General features: G+C 36.2%; 1 protein-coding gene across 3 annotated transcripts in view; it reads left to right on the top strand.

Annotated features, from left to right (window-relative positions):
• Positions 1–21,654, top strand: part of TAOK1 (TAO kinase 1) — a 145,135-nt gene that overhangs the window by 70,901 nt on the left and 52,580 nt on the right. For 2 of the 3 annotated variants that reach the window (XR_006298009.1, XM_043585574.1), the window contains exons 3-5: positions 17,362–17,433; positions 20,100–20,201; positions 21,256–21,301. Coding sequence is in view for 2 of the 3 variants with exons in the window: in XM_043585574.1 (XP_043441509.1) it covers positions 17,362–17,433; positions 20,100–20,201; positions 21,256–21,301 (220 nt within the window). In the remaining variant the exon portion in view is untranslated. Of the gene's footprint in view, positions 1–5,378; positions 5,385–13,717; positions 13,724–17,361; positions 17,434–20,099; positions 20,202–21,255; positions 21,302–21,654 lie in introns of those variants that run through there. The other variant, XM_043585575.1, reaches the window with a different exon arrangement.

Genomic DNA, 21,654 nt, shown 5'->3' with positions numbered 1-21,654 from the left:
TCTTTTTTTTTTTTTTATTTTTTTAAATGTTTATTTTTGAGAGAGAGAGAGAGAGAGAGAGAGACAAAGCACGAGCTGGGGAGGGGCAGAGAGAGAGAGAGAGAGAAAGACAGAATCCAAAGCAGGCTCCAGGTTCTAAGCTGTCAGCACGGAGCCTGATGAGGGGCTAGAACTCAGAGTCTGTGAGATCATGACCTGAGCTGAAGTCAGACACTTAACTGACTGAGCCACCTAGGTGTTCCCAGTTGGATTTTCTTTTGGCCAGCTAATGGTATATTGGTGAATCACCTTGAGGTTTGGTTTTAGGCTTTGTTAAGACTAGTTGGTATCAGTTTTGCCTTTGTTACTAGGCCTGATTCTTACTCTTAAAGCAAGGCCCTTCTGGGATTCCAACTGAATGTTTGGGTGTTTATCAAGGCTCAGTCATTTTGGTGGGGTTTGAATTCCAATCTCCATCTCTCCAGCACTTCTTGTGTTTTGACAGCTTTGCTGATTAGTCTTCCAGCTGCTATTTTCTGCTGGGTTTCTGGGAGCCTTATGCAGCTATGTGCTTAGAAATTGATTATTTACTTGAGGATAATTTGCAGATTTTTGATAATTTGCTGCTGCTTTTCAGCTTTGTTTTCTGAGATGATGCTTTGTAAAGTCTTACATTTTGGAAACTCTTATTCTCTGGCCTCTGTCTCCTCACCTTAGCTTTCTTCTTGGACTCTATTTTCCTGTACCACGTGTTCAGGGATGAAGCTGGAGTAAATTTACATCTCATTTTGTATTTTATTCTTCTCGCAAGCATTCTAATTCTCGTCTCTAAAGCCTTGCCTGCATTTGTTGCTCTTTAACAGTTTCATACAATTGCTTTGCATATACTTCCTGTTTTTATGGTTGTTTGGGCAAGAAGTAGTAGTGAGATTTTCGTAGGTTAAATTTTGATATTATTTGTACTTGTTTGGGCTTTTCATATATCATTCTGTAAATATATGTGTTTTTGGAGCAATTGGTGTTTCATTGTTAATAATGAAAAGTATAGAATTTCCGTAGATTTTCTCTTTTCTTTAGACCTGCCCATATGATCTATCCATTGTGGGAAGTAATGTTATTATCCTTTTCTTACATTAAAGGGACTGAGTTAAATCACATATTAGCAAAATGTCAACGATTTAAAAATTTTAAATCTATAAAATTGTATTACCCCAATCCATAACTTGTCAGTAGTCCTTGTTGAAGCAAGTGAAGCAAGTAGGTTTTGAATTAAGGTTGCAGTCGGGACTTGAGGATGTATCAGAGGAAGGTAAAAAGGAAAGGCAAGCAAAGGCTTTTGAAGACAGCCCCCTACCCTGTACTCAGAAATGTAGGCTAGGGGCACCTGGGTGGCTCAGTAGGATAAGCGTCCAACGTCGACTCAGCTCATGATCTCAGGGTCTTGAGTTTGAGCCCCACATTGGGTTCTCTGCTGTCAGCACAGTCCACTTCAGATTCTCTGTTGTCCCCCCACCCCCACCCCACCGCCCCTACCCTGCTCACGTTTTCTCTCTCTCTCTCTCAAAAATAAACAAACACTAAAGAAATGTAGGCTTTATTCTGAAGTTTTGAGGGAACCACTGAAGTGCAAGAGAAATATTGCATTTCCATTTGTTATAAAAAGTGTGGAGGAAAGTGTGGAGGAAAGATTGGCATTGTCAAAGATCAAAGAAGAGAAGCTTTTGTAGTAATGAAGCTTTTATAATAATTTATGAAATACTGAGAGCTTAAACTAGATAGTGGCACTGAGGGTAGAGAGGTGAATACACTTTTTTTTTTAATTAAGTAAGCTCTACACCCAGTGTGGGACTTGAACTCATGACCCTGAGATCAAGAGTTGCCTGCTCTACTGACTGAGCCAGCCAGGTGCCCCATGAATACATATTTTTGAGCTCAAGTTTAAATTGATAGAATAAGAGAACTTGTTTTCTGATAAGAGGGTACACATTGTAGTGCCTCACCCATGGAAAAGAATTTTGTGTGTGTATGGGGGTGATTCTCTAGTGCTTAGACTTCCTTATACAATAGTTTTTGGGATTGTCCTAGGCAGGCTAGAACATTTCAGAGAGCTGTGTTTGGGAGAGAAAGTTGCATAGTTCCCAAAGTAAGGATCTCATGGGACCAACTAAAGCAAATTGGTTTAAGATGGATATCAGGAGGTGGCTTAGAAGAGACCCAGTTAAACACAATATGTGATCAGAGATTGGAAAATAATTCCTATAGAGGACATTACTAAGATAGTTGGTGAAATTTGAGTATGGACTATATATGCACTAGATAATAGTATTCTATCAATACTAAATTTTCTAAATTTGATAATGTATTGGGGTTATTCAAGAGAATGTTTTTGTTCTCAGGAGATATATGAAGAAGTACTTTGGAACCAAGGGTGAGAATATGTATTCTCAAATCCTTTTCAATGATAAGTAATGACAATATGGTGATAATATGTATTTTAGAAAGTTTCAAACCAAATGTGGAAAAGTGTTAACTAAGGATTAATCTATAGTAGTGTCTGGGAAACGATAGCCCATGGGCCAAATGAATCCAGCCTATGAACCACTTTTGCTCAACTTCCAAGTTAAGAATGGTTTTTACAGGGACTCCTGGCTGGCTCAGTCAGTAGAGCATGCCACATTTGATTTTGGGGTTATAAAGTTCGAGCCCCATGTTGGATGTAGAGATTACTTAAAAGGAAGAAGAAGATGCAACAGAAAAAGGATAATATATGTATTTGGCTCAGAAAGCCTAAAATACTACTACTAATATTTCTTTATAGAAAATGTGTGCTGACTTCTGACTTATTGGAAGGCATAACAAAGATTCACTGACCTATACTAACTTTACTGTGTGTCTGAGGGAGGGAAACCAGAAAAATGCTGTTTTAGGAAGTCAGGAAACCTAGGTTCAGATTAGGACCACCCATCAGGAAATGCATGGGTACATGCATGAAAGCCTCAAGGAGTCAAGGGCAGCTACTCATATCAGGTGTTCTTTCTTTCTTTCCTTTTTATTTGTTTTGAGAGAGAAAGAGGGTGAGTGGGGCATGGGTAGAAAAAGAGGGAGAGCAAGAATCCCAAGCAGGCTCTGTACAGTCAGCACGGAGCCCGATGGCAGGGCTCCATCCAACGAACCATGAGATCATGACCTGAGCTGAGATCAAGTTTGATGCTTAACAGGACTGAGCCATCCAGTGGCCCCAAAGCAGGTGTTTTCTGTTAAATGTCTTGATGTATGGGAAACATGTACCAGGTAAATGAGCAAAGTTTGAATATAGCCCAGAATTGAATATTTTTGCCACAGTTACATTTCTAGGTTACTAACGTTCATGTTTCGTGGTATCAAATAAACCTGTGTATGTGTATATGTAGCATGTGTGTGTACGCATGAATGCATGCTTTGGTTTTTGTTTCCTGTCACTCCTACCCCATGACAGAGCTTAATGTGTGGGGTCTATCTATAGGGTATATAGAGGAAGGACCCTCTCATCAAATTTTTTTTAGATGACTAAAAGGACTTTGTATAATATTTCTGAATTTTCATTAATTGACCATAAGGATCACCTTAAGTTTAAATATACTCTGATTGAGCCAGCTGTCCTAGCTGTCTCATCAGGCAGGTTAATCAAGGGCTGGTATCTTAAGTATTTGAAACCAAGCCAAAGAGTCAGATGTCCAAAAGGACTATCTCTGCATTGCCAGGAAGATAAAAATGTCTTGGGCACCTGCATGGCTCAGTCAGTTAAGCATCCAACCTGAGACAGATCTCAGGTGATGATCTCACAGTTCTTGAGTTTGAGCCCTGAATCAGGCTCTCTGCTGTCAGCAAAGAGTCCACTTCGGATCCTCTCTCCCCCTTTCTCTCTGCCCCTCCCCCGCTCACACTTTCTCTCTCTCTGTCTCTCTCAAAAATAAACATTTAAAAAATATTTTCTCTTTTAGTTTCCAGTATCTTAAATATAAACAGCATGATGTCATTAGATGGGCTACATTGCACTGGCTTAGGAGCCAACTAACTTGCCAACAAATAGGGCAGACCATGTATGATTCTAGCAAATTCATTTATTTATTTTTTAAGTATTTTCTTTGTTTTAAAAAATGAGATGTAATGTTTACCTCTTTTTTCTAGTGTAAGGTTTTGTGAATATATATTCTTTTAGGAGCTTGGCAAGTTTTATATTTTCAGTGGCTATAGCAAATTGTTTAATGTTAATGAAAGATATAAATATACGAAAAAGATATAGAAAGACTATTTACACTTGGTGGTGATTTCAGATCATTGTTAATTGGTTCATTAAAATGGCTCCCAAGTGGATCTTCACAGTTTTATGGCTTCAAACAAAATGATTAGGTGTATACATTTTTTGTTGTATATATATTATATATACATATATATATGTATATATATATATATATTAGTTGTATATATTTTTTTCCTACTTTTTTTTTTCTCTCTCTACAGCATTATCTTGTCTTTAGGCCTATAACCAGTTTTGTCTTTACCTTTATTCTCAGGCAGTGAGAATAGATGACATGAAGTATTGTACTCTTTTTTTTTTTTAATTTTTTTTTTTAACATTTATTTATTATTGAGAGACAGACACAGAGTGTGAGCAGAGGAGGGGACAGAGAGAGGGAGAGACACAGAATCCAAAGCAGGCTCTGGGCTCTGAGCTGTCAGTACAGAGCCTGATGCGGGGCTTGAACTCACAAACTGTGAGATCATGACCTAAACCGAAATCGGTTGCCCAACCAAGTGAGCCACCCAGGCGCCCCAGTATTGTACTCTTTAATTACTTACAGTTCATTTATTTCTGTTCTACATAGCATTTGGTTATGTGTATATACAAACACTTAAAACTTTTCTATTCTTTTCTTTTTTTTTTAATGTTTGTTTGTTTTGAGAGAGATAGAGGGAAGGAAGGAGGGAAGGAGAGAGAATCCCAAGCAGGCTCCTTGCTATCAGTGCAGAGCCTAGTGGGAGGGGAGGGGCTCAATCTCAAGAACTGTGAGTTCATGACCTGAGCCAAAATCAAGAGTTGGACACTTAACCAACTGAGCCACTCAGGTGTTCCTCTATTATTATCTTATTCTCTACAAGAAGAATATCCCATCTTCTTTTCACTTTATTTGTTAATATTAATCACTTCAAGGAAAATGTAGAAATTATGTACTCCTCCCTATATCCTTTTTGTAGGGGCATCTGGGTGGCTCAGTTGGTTAAGCGTCCAACTTTGGCTCAGGTCATGATCTCATAGTTTGTGAGTTCAAGCCCCATGTCGGGTTCTGTGCTGACAGCTCAGAGCCTGGATCCTGCTTCAGATTCTGTGTTTCCTTCTCTCTCTGCTGCTCCCCGACTTGTGCTCTGTCTCTCAAAAATAAACAAATGTAAAAAAATATATATGTATATATGTATATATATGTATATTTATATAATATATATTTTACATACATAATGTGTATATATATAAATATATACATATTTATACATACAAAAAATTAATATATATATATATTTTTGTTGTTGTTGTTGTTGAGAGAGAAAAACCCAAGCAGGCTCTGACCTGTCAGCGCAGAGCCCAATGCAGGGCTCGATCTCACGAACCAGGAAGTCATGACCTGAGCTGAAATCAAGAATCAGGCACTTAACCAACTGAGTCACCCAAATGCACCAAGTAATCTCTATACCCCATGTGGTGCTCAAACTCACCACCTCAAGATCAAGAGTTGTACAATCCACCAACTAAGCCCACCAGGCACCCCACATTTGCATGCATTATAAATCTAGAATTCAGTGTTAACAGTTTTTGCTTTAGTCCTATATATTTTAAAGAATCTAAGAGAAAAAATAGTTTTAAAATTTATCCACATATTTACCATGTTACATACAACATGATTATTTACTTTGGAAATTCCCAAACAGTTTACAAAAGGATGCCCGGAATTAATAGGTGGGTTTAGCAAAGTTGCAGGATACAAGCTCAATATACGAAAACCTATTGTATTTCTGTATGTCTGCAGTGAACAACTGGAACTTGTTTTATTCTAGAAGTACTGTCTGTAATACCCAGAAAATGAAATAACTTCAGTTTAAATTCAACAAAAAATGGACAAGATTTGTATTCTGAAAACCATAAAACATTGAAAAAATTCCAAGGAAACCTAAATAACTGAAGAGATATACTGTGTTGATAGATTGGAAGACTAAATAATGTTATGCTGTCAGCTGTTTCCAGATTGATGTATAGATTCAATGCATTCCCAATAAAAATCCCAGCAGGCTTTTAAAATAGATATTGACAAGCATATTCTAAAATTTGGGGGAAAGCAAAGGAACTAGAATAGCCAAAGCAATTCTGAAAAAGTGAATAAGTTCAAGAACTCAAACCATCTGATTTCAAAAACCTACAGTAATCAAGATAATATGATATTGTTGAAAGGATAAATTCATAAACAAAACCTAGAGTCCAGACATAGACCCATACAAATGTAGTGAACAGATTCCTGGCAAGGGTGCAATGGCAGATCAATGAAGAAAGGATAGATTTTTCAACAAATAGTGCCAGAGCAATTGGACATGCATGTGTATAAAAATACACTTTGAGGGACACCTGGCTGACTCAATTGGTGGAGTATGCGACTCTCGATCCCAGGATTGTGAGTTTCAGTCCCATGATGGGTGTAGAGATTACTTAAAAATAAAATCTAGGGGTGCCTGAGTGGCTCAGTCAGTTAAGTGTCCAACTTTGGCTCAGGTCATGATCTCACAGTTTTGGGGCTCTGCTTGAACATAGAGCCTGCTTCAGATCCTCTCCACCACCACCCCCAAGCTCTCGCGTCTGTGCTCTCTCTCTCAAAAATAAGTAAACATTAAAATAATGACAAAATCTTAAAAAGAAAAATAAACTTCGACTTACACCTTACATAAAAATTAATGCAAAATGGATTGTATTGCTACATTTAAAGCCTATGAAGCTTCTTAGAATAAAATATAGGAGAAAGTTGTTAACACGAAAAGCATTATCCATCCAAACAGATAAAACTTATAAATTGAGCTTTATCAAAATTAAAAACTTTTGGTTTTTGAAAGATGCTTTTAAGAGATGAAAAGGAAAGCCACAGATTGTCAGAAAGTGTTTTCATGTTACATATATGACAAAGAATTAGTATCCAGAACAAACAGAGAAGACAACTTAATAAAGGTTGTTAAAGCCCCTAATAAACATAGATAAGAAAACAACCTAATAAACATTGAGCAAAAGTCTAAACAGACACATCACCAAAAAAAAAAAAAAAAAAAAAAAAGATGGTTAATAAAAATATAAAAAGAGGGGCGCCTGGGTGGCGCAGTCGGTTAAGCGTCCGACTTCAGCCAGGTCACGATCTCGCGGTCCGGGAGTTCGAGCCCCGCGTCGGGCTCTGGGCTGATGGCTCAGAGCCTGGAGCCTGTTTCCGATTCTGTGTCTCCCTCTCTCTCTGCCCCTCCCCCGTTCATGCTCTGTCTCTCTCTGTCCCAAAAATAAATAAACGTTGAAAAAAAAAAAAATTAAAAAAAAAATATATAAAAAGAAACTTAACATCATTAGTTTTAAAGGAAATACAAGTTAAGACCACAGTGAGATATCACTGCATGCCTGTTAGAATGACTTAGAAATAAAGATGAGATGAAAGAAATATAATGCCAAGTACTGGTGAACATGTCAAGCAATTAGAAATCTCATTTATTGCTGGTAGGAATGTAAAATGGTCTAGCCACCGTGGAAAACAGTTTGGCAGTTCTTTCTTTTTTTTTTTTTTAAACATTTATTTATTTTTGAGACCGAGAGAGACAGAGCATAAGCCGGGGGGGGGGGGGGGGCGGGGGGTTGTCAGAGACAGAGAGGGAGACACAGAATCCGAAGCAGGCTCCAGGCTCCAAGCTGTCAGCACAGAGCCTGAGGCGGGACTTGAACTCACAGACCGTGAGATCATTACCTGAGTCAAAGTTGGATGCTTAACAGACTGAGCCACCCAGGCGCCCCAACAGTTTGGCAGTTCTTAAAAAAAAGTTAAACATACTATTGTGTTTAACAATCTCACTCCTAAATATTAATCCATGAGAAATGAAAACTCAAGTTCACACAAAAAACTTTAAATGGGGTGCCTGGGTGACTGAGTTGGTGTTAAGCCTCTAATTTTGGTTCTTGTGATTTGTGGGTCTAAGCCCCACATCAGGCTCTCTGCTGTCAGTACAGAGCCCGCTTTGGATCCTCTGTTCCCCTCTCTCTGCCCCCACCTGCTCACTCTCAAAAATAAATAAACATTAAAAATATTTTTTAAAACTATAAATGAATATTTAATGGTAGTTTTGTTGATAATTGCCAAAAATTGTAATCTACTTCACAGTGCATGCCACAAAGAGTGAATTTTACCTGTTTATTAAATGTTCATTAATGTTGATTTAAAAAAAAAAAAACTATGTTATGGGGAAACATAAATGGGCTACAGACTATAGCAAATGATCCTTACTGTATTATAAAGTTTGTTTTTGAGAGACAGAGACAGACATCCATGAGCAGGGGAGGGGCAGAGAGAGAGGAAGACACAGAATTTGAAGCAGGTTCCAGTGTGGGGCTCAAACGGACAGACCGTGAGGTCATGACCTGAGTCGAAGTCAGATGCTTAACTGACTGAGCCATCCAGGTGCCCTGAACCTTAACTGTATTATAAATGAATAACATAAACACACAGAAGTGGGTGGGAAAGAAAAGAACCTACTCTTAAATGATTTTGGAAACAGTATTTTGGCTGAATAAGACTAAAGGCAAAAGGAACTCTAGTTTCTAGTTTCTCACAGGTGTATGGTTTGGCAATTCTGAAACTATATTGTAGATTTGAATAAGTAAATGTATTATAATATTATAGATAATGAAAACCAGTTTTCTTACTGAGAAGTTACAAATAAAGGGGGGAGGCTAGGTATAACCTTTTGGCGTTGGATTGGAATTGTGAAGGTATTAGTATTTCTGTCTCACACAACACAAAGGTGTGTGTGTGTGTGTGTGTGTGTGTGTGTGTGTGATGTACATACACACACACACATAATGAAAATTCCTGTTATTAAATGTAATATGACTAAGGGAAATATTTGTTACAACCAGGATCCACTGATAGATGCAAAAATTAGTGGATTAAAGTCTGAGGAGGAACAGGATATATGCATAATCTCAAGTATGGTCCCAAAGATATTTATTAATTGAAATGGGAAAATCAGTGGATAAATCTGACAGACTGCCTTAACTAAGTGATCAAGGTTAATATCAACAGTGTTCACATCATGTACTCCGTCTCTCGACATGACACTGAGGACACATCATTTCTGTGTTGTTCTTATTAATCTAATCGTGAGGAAGTAAACTCAGTTTGGGCACTGTTAACAAAATAACCAATAGTCTTTCAAAAGTGTCAAAGTCATGAAAGACAAAGAAAGGTTGAGGAATTGTCACAGGCTGAAAGACACTAAGGCAACATGATATCCAAGCAATGTAGGATCCTGAAACAGAAAAAAAGGTTTTAGTGGAAAAATTGGTGAACTTCAAATAAAGTCTTAGTTTAGTTAATAGTTAATAACTTGTTAATTTCCTAGTTTTGATAATTGTACTGTACTATGAAAGGTATTAACATTATGGGAAGCAGGGTGAAGGATATATGGTAACTGTACTATTTTTGCAACACTTCTATAAGTCTGTAATTATTTCAACGTGAAAAAAATTTTTAAGCTCATTTGTAACCAGAAATTGACTTTTTCTAAAAAAGAAAAGGAAGTTTCTCTTGACTTCAGAGAAATAATGTACGCTTCATAAATAAAAGATTCCAGGTGACAAAATTGGTAGCTAAAGAAACATGTTTATTATTTTTAAGATTGTTATTTTATTTTATGAGTGAGCATGAGCAGGGCAGTGGGTTAGAGGGAGTGAGAGAGGGAGAGACAGAGACAAGGAAAGAATCTTAAGCAGGCTCCAGGCTCAGCACAGAGCCACATGTGGGGCTCAATCTCATGACCCTGGGATCATGATCTAAGCCAAAATAAAGAGTAGGATGCTTGGGACACCTGAGTGGCATCTGACCCTTGATTTTGGCTCAGGTCATGATCTCCCAGTTTGTGAGTTTGAGCCCCACAGCAGGCTCTTTGTTGGTTTGTGGCAAAGAGCCTGCTGGGATTCTCCCTCACTCTTTGCCCCTGTGATCTCTGTCTCTCTCAGAATAAATAAACTTAACAAAAAAAGAGTATGATGCTCTCAACCAGCTGAGCCACCCAAGGCACCCCTAAAAATTGTAATTTTAAAAGCAAACCAATGGGGGCGCCTGGGTGGCTCAGTGGGTTAAGTGCCCAACTCTTGATTTTGGCTCAGGTCATGATCTCATGGTTTGTGGGGTCGAGCCCTGTGTTAGGCTCTGCTTACAGAGTGGAGCCTACTTGGGATTCTCTCTCTCCTTCTCTCTCTGCCCCTCCCCTGCTCATGCTGAGCTCGCACACTCGCTCTCTCTCAAATGATAACAAATAAATAAATAAAAGCAAACCAATGAACTACTACTCTAAAGTCATAAAACATCTCTAAGAATTCCTTTCTTAATCTGTAGGGGAAAAAACTCCATTCACATTCTTTATTTCTTCTTCCTATTAAAATTGCTTATTTTCCCCTCAAGCAACAAATGTTATATAGATGTTTAACATTTTGACAGTTATTATGGATTTAATTTTTTTTAATGGGCACCTTTGGAATAAAATCACAATTTAAAATATTATTCCCCTAGAGAAAATTTGTTTCAAATTCTTAACAATTTGAACTTTTGATTTATATCCCATTTGTAAGTTGGACACAAAAAGAGTAAAGAATAAAAACTCCATCTATAATTTCACTACCCAAGGACAGCTATTATTAACAGTTAGGTATATATCCTTGAAGAATCTTGTTATGTACACATGTTGTAAGTGTGCATTTGATGTTGATCACATTTGTTTACTTTCCAGATTGGACACTAGTTGAAGGAGGAGGGACCTAGAAAACAGATTATTTCAAAAACAAGCTTTTTTTTATTATAGTTTTGTCTGTATTTATGCTTGTTCCTCCATATACACTAGTGTGGAGAAATACAGAACACAGGAAAAATACACATAGAATCTTAGAATTGGGCCCAATAAAAGAACCACACTGAGAAAACCCTGACTTGTAGACATTCAGTGTGCCAGTAGTATTTTTTAAATTGACTGTTTTTATTGAGTACAATTTATGTACATAAATATACAGATATTAAATGTATATAGTTTGATGAAATTAGACAAATTATGCCCCTACACAACCAACAATTCAAGATACAGAATGGGACAGTTGTGGGGAATAGAATGGAAGAGATAGAGGATGGAATGATCCTTGTTTGAATTCACCTCTTTGGGTAATAAATGTTTTACATATTTAAAAATTAAAATTTACTCAGTATGTGGGGGGGGGCATGTCACTGAAATCAAAGGAAAACAAGAACAATGAATCCAACTGTATTTCAGGTGTAACCACATTGGAGGACAGAATAGAACTAATGCAAGTAACTTTTGTACACAGTATTTTAACTATATACCCTCAGTCTTGGGAGAAAGAAACTGGAGACAAATTTTCAACTCTTAATACATTTCTTACACATTCAGATGGATGTGACAGTTCTGAAACTATGTGTTAAAGGATTGAGCAGTGAATAATACTGATATTATTTAAAATTTTTTTAACGTTGGTTTTTGACAGAGAGAGCGAGCACTTGGGAGCTGGAAAGGGGCAGAGAGAGGAAGACAGGATCTGAAGCAGGCTCCAAGCTGTGAGCATAGAGCTCGAGGTGGGGCTTGAACTCACGACCGTGAGATCATGAAGAGTCAGCCACTTAACAGACTGAGCCACCGAGGGGCCCCAATATTGATGTTATTTAGAGTCAGGATCCTAACTTCGAAAGAAGAGAGAAATATGGAATCAGGGAAAGTAAGGAGGAACCCTGTGGGATTTGATAGGATATATCTTCTTTGTCTGTCTGTCTGTCTGTCTGTCTGTCTGTCTCTATCTACCTACCTACCTACCTATCTACCTATCTACCTATCTACCTATCTATCTGCTGCAAGAAGGTCACCGCAGTGATACCTCAGTACCAGAGAATATTCAGATCTTGAATTCCTCACTAAACCGAACAAGAGCTCCTTGGAGTAATGGCTCATTCTGTTTCAGGGCTAGAACATTAAAAGATAAGCCTTAGAAAATCTTGTGCCAGAAAGTTAAAAAAGTGCTTTAGAAAAAAAAGATGGGGCCTGGGAAAAGGACATGAAACCAGAGTGAGGGGCCTCCCACTGGCCAAATCTGGAATTATTTGAGCATCAATATAAAATGGTAATGGATTGGGGTACCTGGGTGGCTCAGTCGGTTAAGCAACTGACTTCAGCCCAAGTCATGATCTCGCAGTTTGTGAGTTCAAACCCAGCAGCAGGCTCTGTGCTTACAGCTCAGAGCCTGAAACCTGCTTTGGATTCTGTCTCCCTCTCTCTACCACTTGCCTGCTCACTCTGTATCTCTCTCTCTCTCTCTCTCTCTCTCTCTCTCTCTCTCTCTCTCTCTCAGTAGTAATTAAACATTAAAAAAAAATTGTAATGGTAAACATTAAAAATTAAAAAAAAAAAGGAGGGCTTTTCCTTATAACAGAATGCTGACTGTTAAATGTGAAGGGAATGGTAGAGTTGGAAAAAATCAGCATTTTGTAATCATCATAGTGAAGATTGTTTGGGGCTAGAAACTTCAGTGGTTGGTAATCTAGGGGAAAAGTTTTTGGAGCAGGATGTTTACGTGATTTAAAAGTATCTCTCCACAGTGGTGCCTGGGTGGCTCAGTAGGTTAAGCCTTTGACTTTTGATTTTGGCTCAGATCATGATCCCACAGCAGGCCCCTCCCTGACAGTGCGGAACCTGCTTGGGATTCTCTCTCTGCCCCTCCCCTGCTTGTGCTCAGTCTCTCAAAATGAATAAATAAACTTAAAAAAAACATCTCTTCACAAATTCCTTGTTAGATACAAGGTAGAAAATAGTAACTCTAACTATATACATTGGAAAAGAAGAGACAGTGCTTGAGTGGGTTATAAAAATTAGTAACATCAAGGAGGAACAGACAGACCTTGTATACCTACAGATATGACACCCTGAAAATCAGGACACGATATTACTCTTGTAGTATTTTGGCCAAGGACGTATAACCAGAATCTAATCTTGAAGAAATGCCAGACAAGCACAAATTTAATAACATTCTATAAAATATCACTGCATATTTTTTAAAAAATGACAGTGTCATAAAAGACAAAGGTTGAGGAATTGTTCTAGATTAGGGGAGACTAATAAGGCATGATGAGGAAGCACAACATGTGGTCCCAAAGGAGAGAAAAACATTTGTAGACATTACATATTTTTATTTTTAGACATAATAGGCAAAGGATCTCATTTTGTCATTTAATTTTAATGTAATCATTACTAATAAGTTTGGATTTTAATAAATTATACTCATTTTTTTAATTTACTATTTTATTTAAGAAACTTTTTTAACATTATTGAGAGACAGACACAGAGCGTGAGCAGGGGAGGGGCAGAGAGAGAGGGAGACACAGAATGCAAAGCAGGTTTCAGGCTCTGAGCTGTCAACACAGAGCCCGATGTGGGGCTCAAACTCACAAACCACAAGATCGTGATCTGAGCCGAAGTTGGATGATTGAGTGAGCCACCCAGCAGCCCCTTTAATTTACTATTATAAAATATCTTAGCATTGCAGAAGATTTTGCAGTTACAGTAAAGAGTTTTTCCCTGTAATTTTCTTTTTTTTTTTAATTTAAAAAAATTTTTTTAACATTCATTTTTGAGAGTGAGAGAGAGCATGAGCAGGGGAGGGGCAGAGAGAGAGGGAGACACAGAATCCAAAGCAGGCTCCAGGCTCTGAGCTGTCGGTACAGGGCCCTACGTGGGGCTTGAACTCACGGAGTGTGAGATCATGACCTGAGCTGAAGTCAGATGCTTAACCGACTGAGCCACCCAAGCACCCCTTTCCATGTAATTTTCACCCATTTCTCTTAATGTTAACATGTTATATAATGTTTTATCAACATTACCTTTATCACAGCTAAGAAATCAATATTGATCAAATGATACTATAAACCAGATACTCAGAGTTTTCCAGTTTTTAAAACTACTGTCTCTTCTGTTTTTAGAATCTGATCCAGAATATTGATTTGCATTTGGTATACCCTCTTTTATTTTTTAATGTTTACTTATTTTTGAGAGAGAGAGAGAGAAAGAGAACAAGCAGGGGAGGAGCAAAGAGACAGGGAGACATAGAATCTGAAGCAGGCTCCAGGCTCTGAGCTGTCAGCACACAGCCCATTGCAGGGCTTGAACCATGAACTATGAGATCATGACCTGAGCTGAAGTCATATATTCAACCTACTGAGCCATCTAAGCGCCCCTGGTATACCCACTTTTAAATCAAGCTTTATCTTAGGTTAATTAAAAAGTGCAGCTGTTTAATGCAAAACAGTGAGATTGGATCCTTCATACCATATGTAAAAATTCAAAATGGATCAAAGAGGGGCGCCTGGGTGGCTCAGTCGGTTAAGCATCTGACTTTGGCTCAGGTCATGATCTCTCGGTCTGTGAGTTCTAGCCCCGTGTCGGGCTCTGTGCTGACAGCTCAGAGCCTAGAGCCTGTTTCAGATTCTGTGTCTCCCTCTCTCTGACCCTCCCCCATTCATGCTCTCTTTCTGTCTCAAAAATTAAAAATAAACCTTAAAAAAATTTTTTTTTCCAAAATGGATCAAAGACCTATATGTAATAGTTAAAACTATAACACTTTAGAAGAAAACATAGGGGTAAATCTGCACAATCTTGGTTTTGGCAAAGGATTCTTAGATATGACACCAAAAGCATGAGCGACAAAAAAAAGTAGATAGGGCCGTCTAGGTGGCTCAGTCAGTTAAGCGTCTTGACTTCAGCTCAGGTCATGATCTCATGGTTCATGGGTTCAAGTCCCACATTGAGCTCTTTGCTGTCTACACAGAGTCCACTTCCGATTCTCTGTCCGCCTCTGTCTCTCCCCTGCTCACATTCTCTCTTTCAAAAATAAATGGGCGCCTGGGTGGCGCAGTCGGTTAAGCGTCCGACTTCAGCCAGGTCACGATCTCGCGGTCCGGGAGTTCGAGCCCCGCGTCAGGCTCTGGGCTGATGGCTCAGAGCCTGGAGCCTGCTTCCGATTCTGTGTCTCCCTCTCTCTCTGCCCCTCCCCCGTTCATGCTCTGTCTCTCTCTGTCCCAAAAATAAATAAACGTTGAAAAAATAAATAAATAAATAAAATAAATAAATAAAACATTAAAAAATGTTTTAAATACAAAAACTGGACTTCATCAAAATAAAAAAAACTTCTGTGTTTCAAAACTTTGAAAGACAATCTACAAAACAGGAGAAAATATTTTTAAATCACATATCTGATAAGGGATTTGTCTAGAATATAAAGAACTCTTATAACTCAGTCATGAAAAGACAATTTAAAAATGGGTAAAGGATCTGAATTAACATTTCTCCAAAGAAGATACGCAAATGGCCACGAAGCACAAAAAATGATGCTTAACATCATTAGTCATGAATCTTGAAAACATTATGCTAAATGAAAGGAGCAAACACAAAAGACCACATACAGTTCCATTAAAAAAATTAAAAAAAAATTTTTTTAATGTTTATTTTTGAGAGAGAGAGAGAGAGCAGGGAGGGGCAGAGAGAGAGAGGGAGACACGGAATCCGAAGCAGGCTCCAGGCTCCCAGATGTCAGCACAGAGCCCAACGCAGGGCTTGAACTTAGGAATCATGAGATCATGACCTGAGCCGAAGTTGGACACTTAATCGACTGAGCCACCAGGCGCCCCCCAAACAGTGTCTTTTTTTAAAAAGTTTTTAAAGCAATGCTGTAGAGGTATAATTTACATATGTGCTATTTATTTTTTTAACAAGTTTTGAGGCATGAATTACATACCGTAAGTTCACCAACTTTAATTGTGCATTCCAATGATTTTAGCAAATAGGAGTTATAGCTGTCATCATAATTAATTTTAGAGTATTTTGACCTTTTGGAATTTATTAAAGTCTAAACTGAAGATCATTTCTTCCACAGGTGATTTGAAATGGTCTTGACCCTTTTATGAACTCAATACTGTGTGTGTGTATATATACATATAGTAAGAGTTTGGCCTTCCTTTCCAAGAGTTAAAAATATACATATAGTAAGAGTTTGGCCTTCCTTTCCAAGAGTCTTTCTGTTACATTTTTATTACTTTTTTCAGAAGTTCCATAAGAATGGTAAATAATTGTGATATCATTGTAGCATTCTAATTCTGATTAGCAGTTGTTTACAATAGACATGATTTGTCATGTTGAGGAATTACCTTTCTCATCTGGGTTTTCTAGGAATTTTACCTTTCCTGCAGCTGAGTACATTTAGCATTCGGCCTTTCCTGCATTTCTAGCATTTATTGAGCATTTACATAATAATTTTCCCCTTTAACTTAAAAAAAATTGAAATGATGAAGTGTTTTCCTATTATCAGAGTCTTTTGCATTTATATGATTGTAGTATATTTTATCCAAATGAAAATTTCTTTTAATGCCATGTAATATTTGGTTTTTAAATTTTATTTAGAGCTTTTATCTATATTTTCAAACAAAATTGGTACTCTATTTTGTGCTATTTGTGAGGTTTTAGTTATTGGGGTTATACTGCCTTCATAAAACTAATGGGATATCTTTTCCTTTGTTCCCACTTATATCTTGGAAATTTCCCCTGGTAAAACTATTTTCCATTTAAGGCTATTTTAAAGATAATTAATTGGTATTCAATCTGCCACCATTGTTTTTTTTTACATTTTTTCTTTAGATCAGTTTTATTAATTCTTACCTAGAAAACTGTCCATTTCGTTGAGATTTCAAAATCGATTAGCATAGACTTACATATACTAACTAGTCTTGTTTTCTTTCTGTGTATAGTACTATTAAAATTTCTAAAAAAAAAAAAAAAATTTCTATATTTTTCTCTCAAGTAGATCACTAAAAATAAACTTGCTTTATTTTTCTTTCCAAAGTATGAGCTCCTGGATAATTTGATAAATTTTCATATATATTTATTATTTTTTAAGGTATTTGAAAGCACTTTTGATGTCCTTTTTGACATGATAGCTTATAAATGCTTTTATGCTCAGAGAGATAAATAATTGCCCAGATTTATTGTGTTCATTTTCACAACGGTCCTTTATTTTTTTAGGCACGAGATGTGCGCACCAATGAAGTGGTGGCTATCAAGAAAATGTCTTATAGTGGGAAGCAGTCTACTGAGGTGGGTGAAATATATCCATTCTTACTGGTATGTTAGAGAATGACATACTGGTTTTAGTTAGGGGTAGATGGGAATTCTTTCAGAAACATAAAACGTACTTAAAGAAAAGTGTAGAAATATTAAGTGTCTATCGCAGTGAATTTTCTTTCAGAAACTAAATATACCCATTAAAATTGTGCCTAGAACCTTAAACAGGACATTTGTGGCATGCCAAAAGTCTTCCAGCTTGTGTCCCTTGCTTTTAATTTTTTAGTATATGTGCTGCTGAAGTGAGCTTATTACTTTTTTAAACTGTGGTTTAATACATAACTCTATCATAGAGAAATTACCAGTTTCTGAGGAGGTAAACTAGAGTAAGATACATTTAACAATAAATTATATTGAGTATAATTTTTTAGTGGTTTAGAAATTGTGTAAGACTTATTTTAAACAAACTTTAATAATCAACAGGCAGTATAGTCTGAAAAATGGGCAGTGTGTAATAATTTGAGAAACAAAAAATAAAATTACTGATTCTACATTGATACCACTTTAGTTCTCTATTACTCAATTAGTTCTTGTCAGATTGTATTTATTCTATTTATTATATGAATTCATTTTATAACATGTAGTTTTTTAAATACAGAATCTTTAGGCTTTAATTTTTAAATTTAGTGATTGTAATTGCGATACAATACATTTAACAAAATTTAACATTTTAACCATTTTTAAATGTACAGTTCAGTGACATTGAAGACATTCACATTGTCATGCAGTCATCATGGCCATTCTTCTCCAGAACTCTTTTCATCTTGGAAAACTGAAATTCTATACCCACGAAACAATAATTCTCCATTCTCTCCTTTGCTTGGAAATCATTACTCTACTTTCTGTCTCTAGGAATTTGACTACTTTAGGTGTCTCACATAAGTGAAATCATGCAGTATTTGCCTTTTTGTGAGTGGCTTATTTCACTTAACATAACGTTCTCAAAGTTAATCCTTGTTATAATATGTGTCAGAATTGCTTCCTTTTTAAGGTTGGGTAGTTGTCTGTATGTGTGTATAAACGACCACATTTTGTTTATCCATCCATTCATTTGTCAGTGGAAACTTAGGTTGCTTCCACCACTTAGTTATTGTGCTGCTATGAACCTGGATATACAAATACTTCTGTGAATCTCTGCTTTCCGTAATTTCAGGTGTATGCCCAGAGGTGGAATTGCTGGGTTAGTCTTCACTTTTTAAACATTTTGGTTTTCTATACCTTTGGAATCTCTATTTTATGGTAAATCAGGGTTTTGTGAAGATCGTACAATGGGTATGGTAACACTACTGATTATTTCATTCTTCCATTATTTTGATACCAAAAAAAAAAATCTTCTAAAAATTCCTAAAACTCCTAAAAAAATTCCATTTCTTATAAGTTCAGTCTAATTTTATTTGCCATTTCTATAGCACAACTTCAGAAGTAGTTTTCACAGCAGACTGGTACTGTGTTGGAGTCTGTTTGATTAGTTACACCTAGAAGAAAGAATCATTTTAGTGTATCATCTTTTCACATCTAATACTCCTTCCAGAATGTTAGGAATAGTCCTCATGAAAGTCTTTTCTCCGCTTACAAATACAGGCTTTGTTGTGTTCTGAATTTGTGTTCCAGAGCATTCAAATATGAAATTTAAAGCCCATGAAATATTTTCTGAATTGAGGATCTTGTATCATACACATTTTATATAAAACACTGTACATATTTCACTGTATTTTGTTGAGGACTTGTGAAATAAAATAGGAAATACATGATCTTAAATTTTAGTACAAAACATTCCTTAAAGTTTTCTATTATGCTAGTTTCCCTGCCTTAAGAAATGTGGCCTGTTAGTGGAAAACCTTGAACAAGAGCCAAAAGCAGATTCCTAGTTTCCTTCCCACATCTACTAAACCCTTAGATTCTTTGATTTTTGGACCCAAGGACCTGTTTTTTCAGAGTTGTCTGGTTGCTTCTTAAGAGTAAGTATGTTTAGGATATGATGAAAGTGTCTAAGGTTGTCTTGGAGTAGCTTATGTCCAAAGATTTATCTGTATTTCCTCATAGCTGTCAGTGAAGAAGGCTCTTAAGTAAAATTGGTAAGAAAATGTTTTCATACAGCTTGCTTTTTCTGTGAACTTTCCTACATAATAACAATTGTTTGCTAGCATTTAGCAAGTATACATTTAGGAATTTAAATAGAACAGTAATTATTTGAGTTTTAAAAACAAACAATCTTAATATTTGGTACAAGACATAAGCCAGAAACACAATAGATCACCTTTATGAGATGTAAATTATATGTTAGTAAAGCTGCAAATAAGAAAGGGGAAGCTGAACTGAAGAAAAATCACTAAATATAGCATGTAATTTTTATCAACATCCTTGGTGTGTGGTTGTAAAATTTTAATGATACTCATTGATGATAAATTTTATCAAATTAAAATTTATTCTACCTTGAATAAAATACTTTTATAAATTATATAATTGAGTTTAAAGTATATAAATGTGATTTCTTTTAAATTTGTTAGTTTGATATTTAAATATTACAAATAAAGCATAAACCCTGCTTACTCTAGTTATTCCTTTTTTTCTTATATAGCTTTCTAAAGGAAAGCAACTTTTCATAATTCTTTCTTTCATTCCTTTTTTTCTCCCCACAGAAATGGCAGGATATTATTAAGGAAGTCAAGTTTCTACAAAGAATAAAACATCCCAACAGTATAGAATACAAAGGCTGCTATTTACGTGAGCACACAGCATGGGTAGGTGTTTTCTCCCCTTGCTGTAATTTAGTTGGTTTTGGTTTAGAATTAATTAATTCAAGAATGTTTCAAAATGGTTGTGTAAAGCCATGCAAAAACACCTTGAAATGTTAGTTCATTCTGAGAGAGGAAGAGCAGCTTTTCTTAGAACTCCTTGGCAATAAGAGATAATAGAACTTTTGCAAGTTTACTACAGAGATTTAACTGACCTTTATGTGCATGGTAAACTGCTCTCTGACATTTTTTAGTAGCATCATTTTTCAAATGGTTTATCAAACATTGTAAAAACAATCCTATTATTCAATGATGAAAGTTAGCATACCTTTTTGACATAAATATATTGTAATCTATTTAACCACAAAGATCTTGGTGAAGTCTTAGTGACTCTTGGTGAAGTATGAACTGATTATGATTCCTTGGCTGAATAATACTAACTGTAGAGAATTGAGACACTTTATTACAAAGGGTAGAGATTAATTTTGTCTTGTTACCATTGAGGTGACAAAGCAGTAATCCAGCAGTGATATAGGCATAGTAACTGCATCTTTAAAGAGGAAAAGGCCACATTTTCTTTTAACAGAAATGATCCCCAAGGGTAATAATAGGGCCTACCTTATAAGGTGGTTGTGAGGATTAAATTAGTTAATGTACATAAGATACCTGACCCACAGGAGGTGCTCTGCGTTTGCTTTAAAGAAACATTTAAACTGTAACCTAAAGTTTGTGCATATAGATCCAGAGGACAGTTTTCCATTTCCTAACAGTAATTCCTAACAAGTAACTATATTCCTTTATAGTTTTAGTTAGTAAGTATCAATGAAATACACATCTTATACATGTGATTATATGTTGGCATAAAAAAATTAATGTATCGTTGGCTTAACTCTATCATTTAACAAATTGTTAAATGTATAAATTTTTTTTTTTAAGGTAAATGATGACTAGTGTTTGCTTGACATGAAACCATGTTCTTGATCTCCTTGGTGAATTTATTTTATCTCAAATAGAATCTTTTTACTAATTTAATGCTTTTATAATTTTTCTTCCTATGTAGCTGGTAATGGAATATTGCTTAGGATCTGCTTCAGATTTACTGGAAGGTAGGTTTCCTTTAATTATTAAAGGTAAAAATTATTAACAAAATAAAATGAGAATTCCATATGATTTTCTTAAATACTATAAAAGCTTTCCACAAAGAGTAAGAACCTTAGCCTTTTGTAGGTTCTTAGCATGGTATGCCCTATTCTGTAGTAGCAAAACTAGGTGAGTTTTCTTACATTATGACTTTGTAACAAGCATTTTTCTTCCTTCTTTGTCATTTAGCTTAATCTGTCCCTTCTGTTCAGAATGAAGATGTGTGAGAATAAAGGGAGAACTTCTCTTCTGTTACTTTTGTTTTTATAATCAACTAATTCTTACATGTTGTTAGCTTAGGGGAAAATTGGCTGTGAAC

The sequence above is a fragment of the Prionailurus bengalensis genome, chromosome E1 (assembly GCF_016509475.1).
Source record: "Prionailurus bengalensis isolate Pbe53 chromosome E1, Fcat_Pben_1.1_paternal_pri, whole genome shotgun sequence".
In the NCBI taxonomy this organism is placed as follows: domain Eukaryota; kingdom Metazoa; phylum Chordata; class Mammalia; order Carnivora; family Felidae; genus Prionailurus; species Prionailurus bengalensis.
The sequence above is the reverse complement of the archived record's forward strand: the minus strand, read 5'-3'. Positions and strand labels throughout refer to the sequence as shown.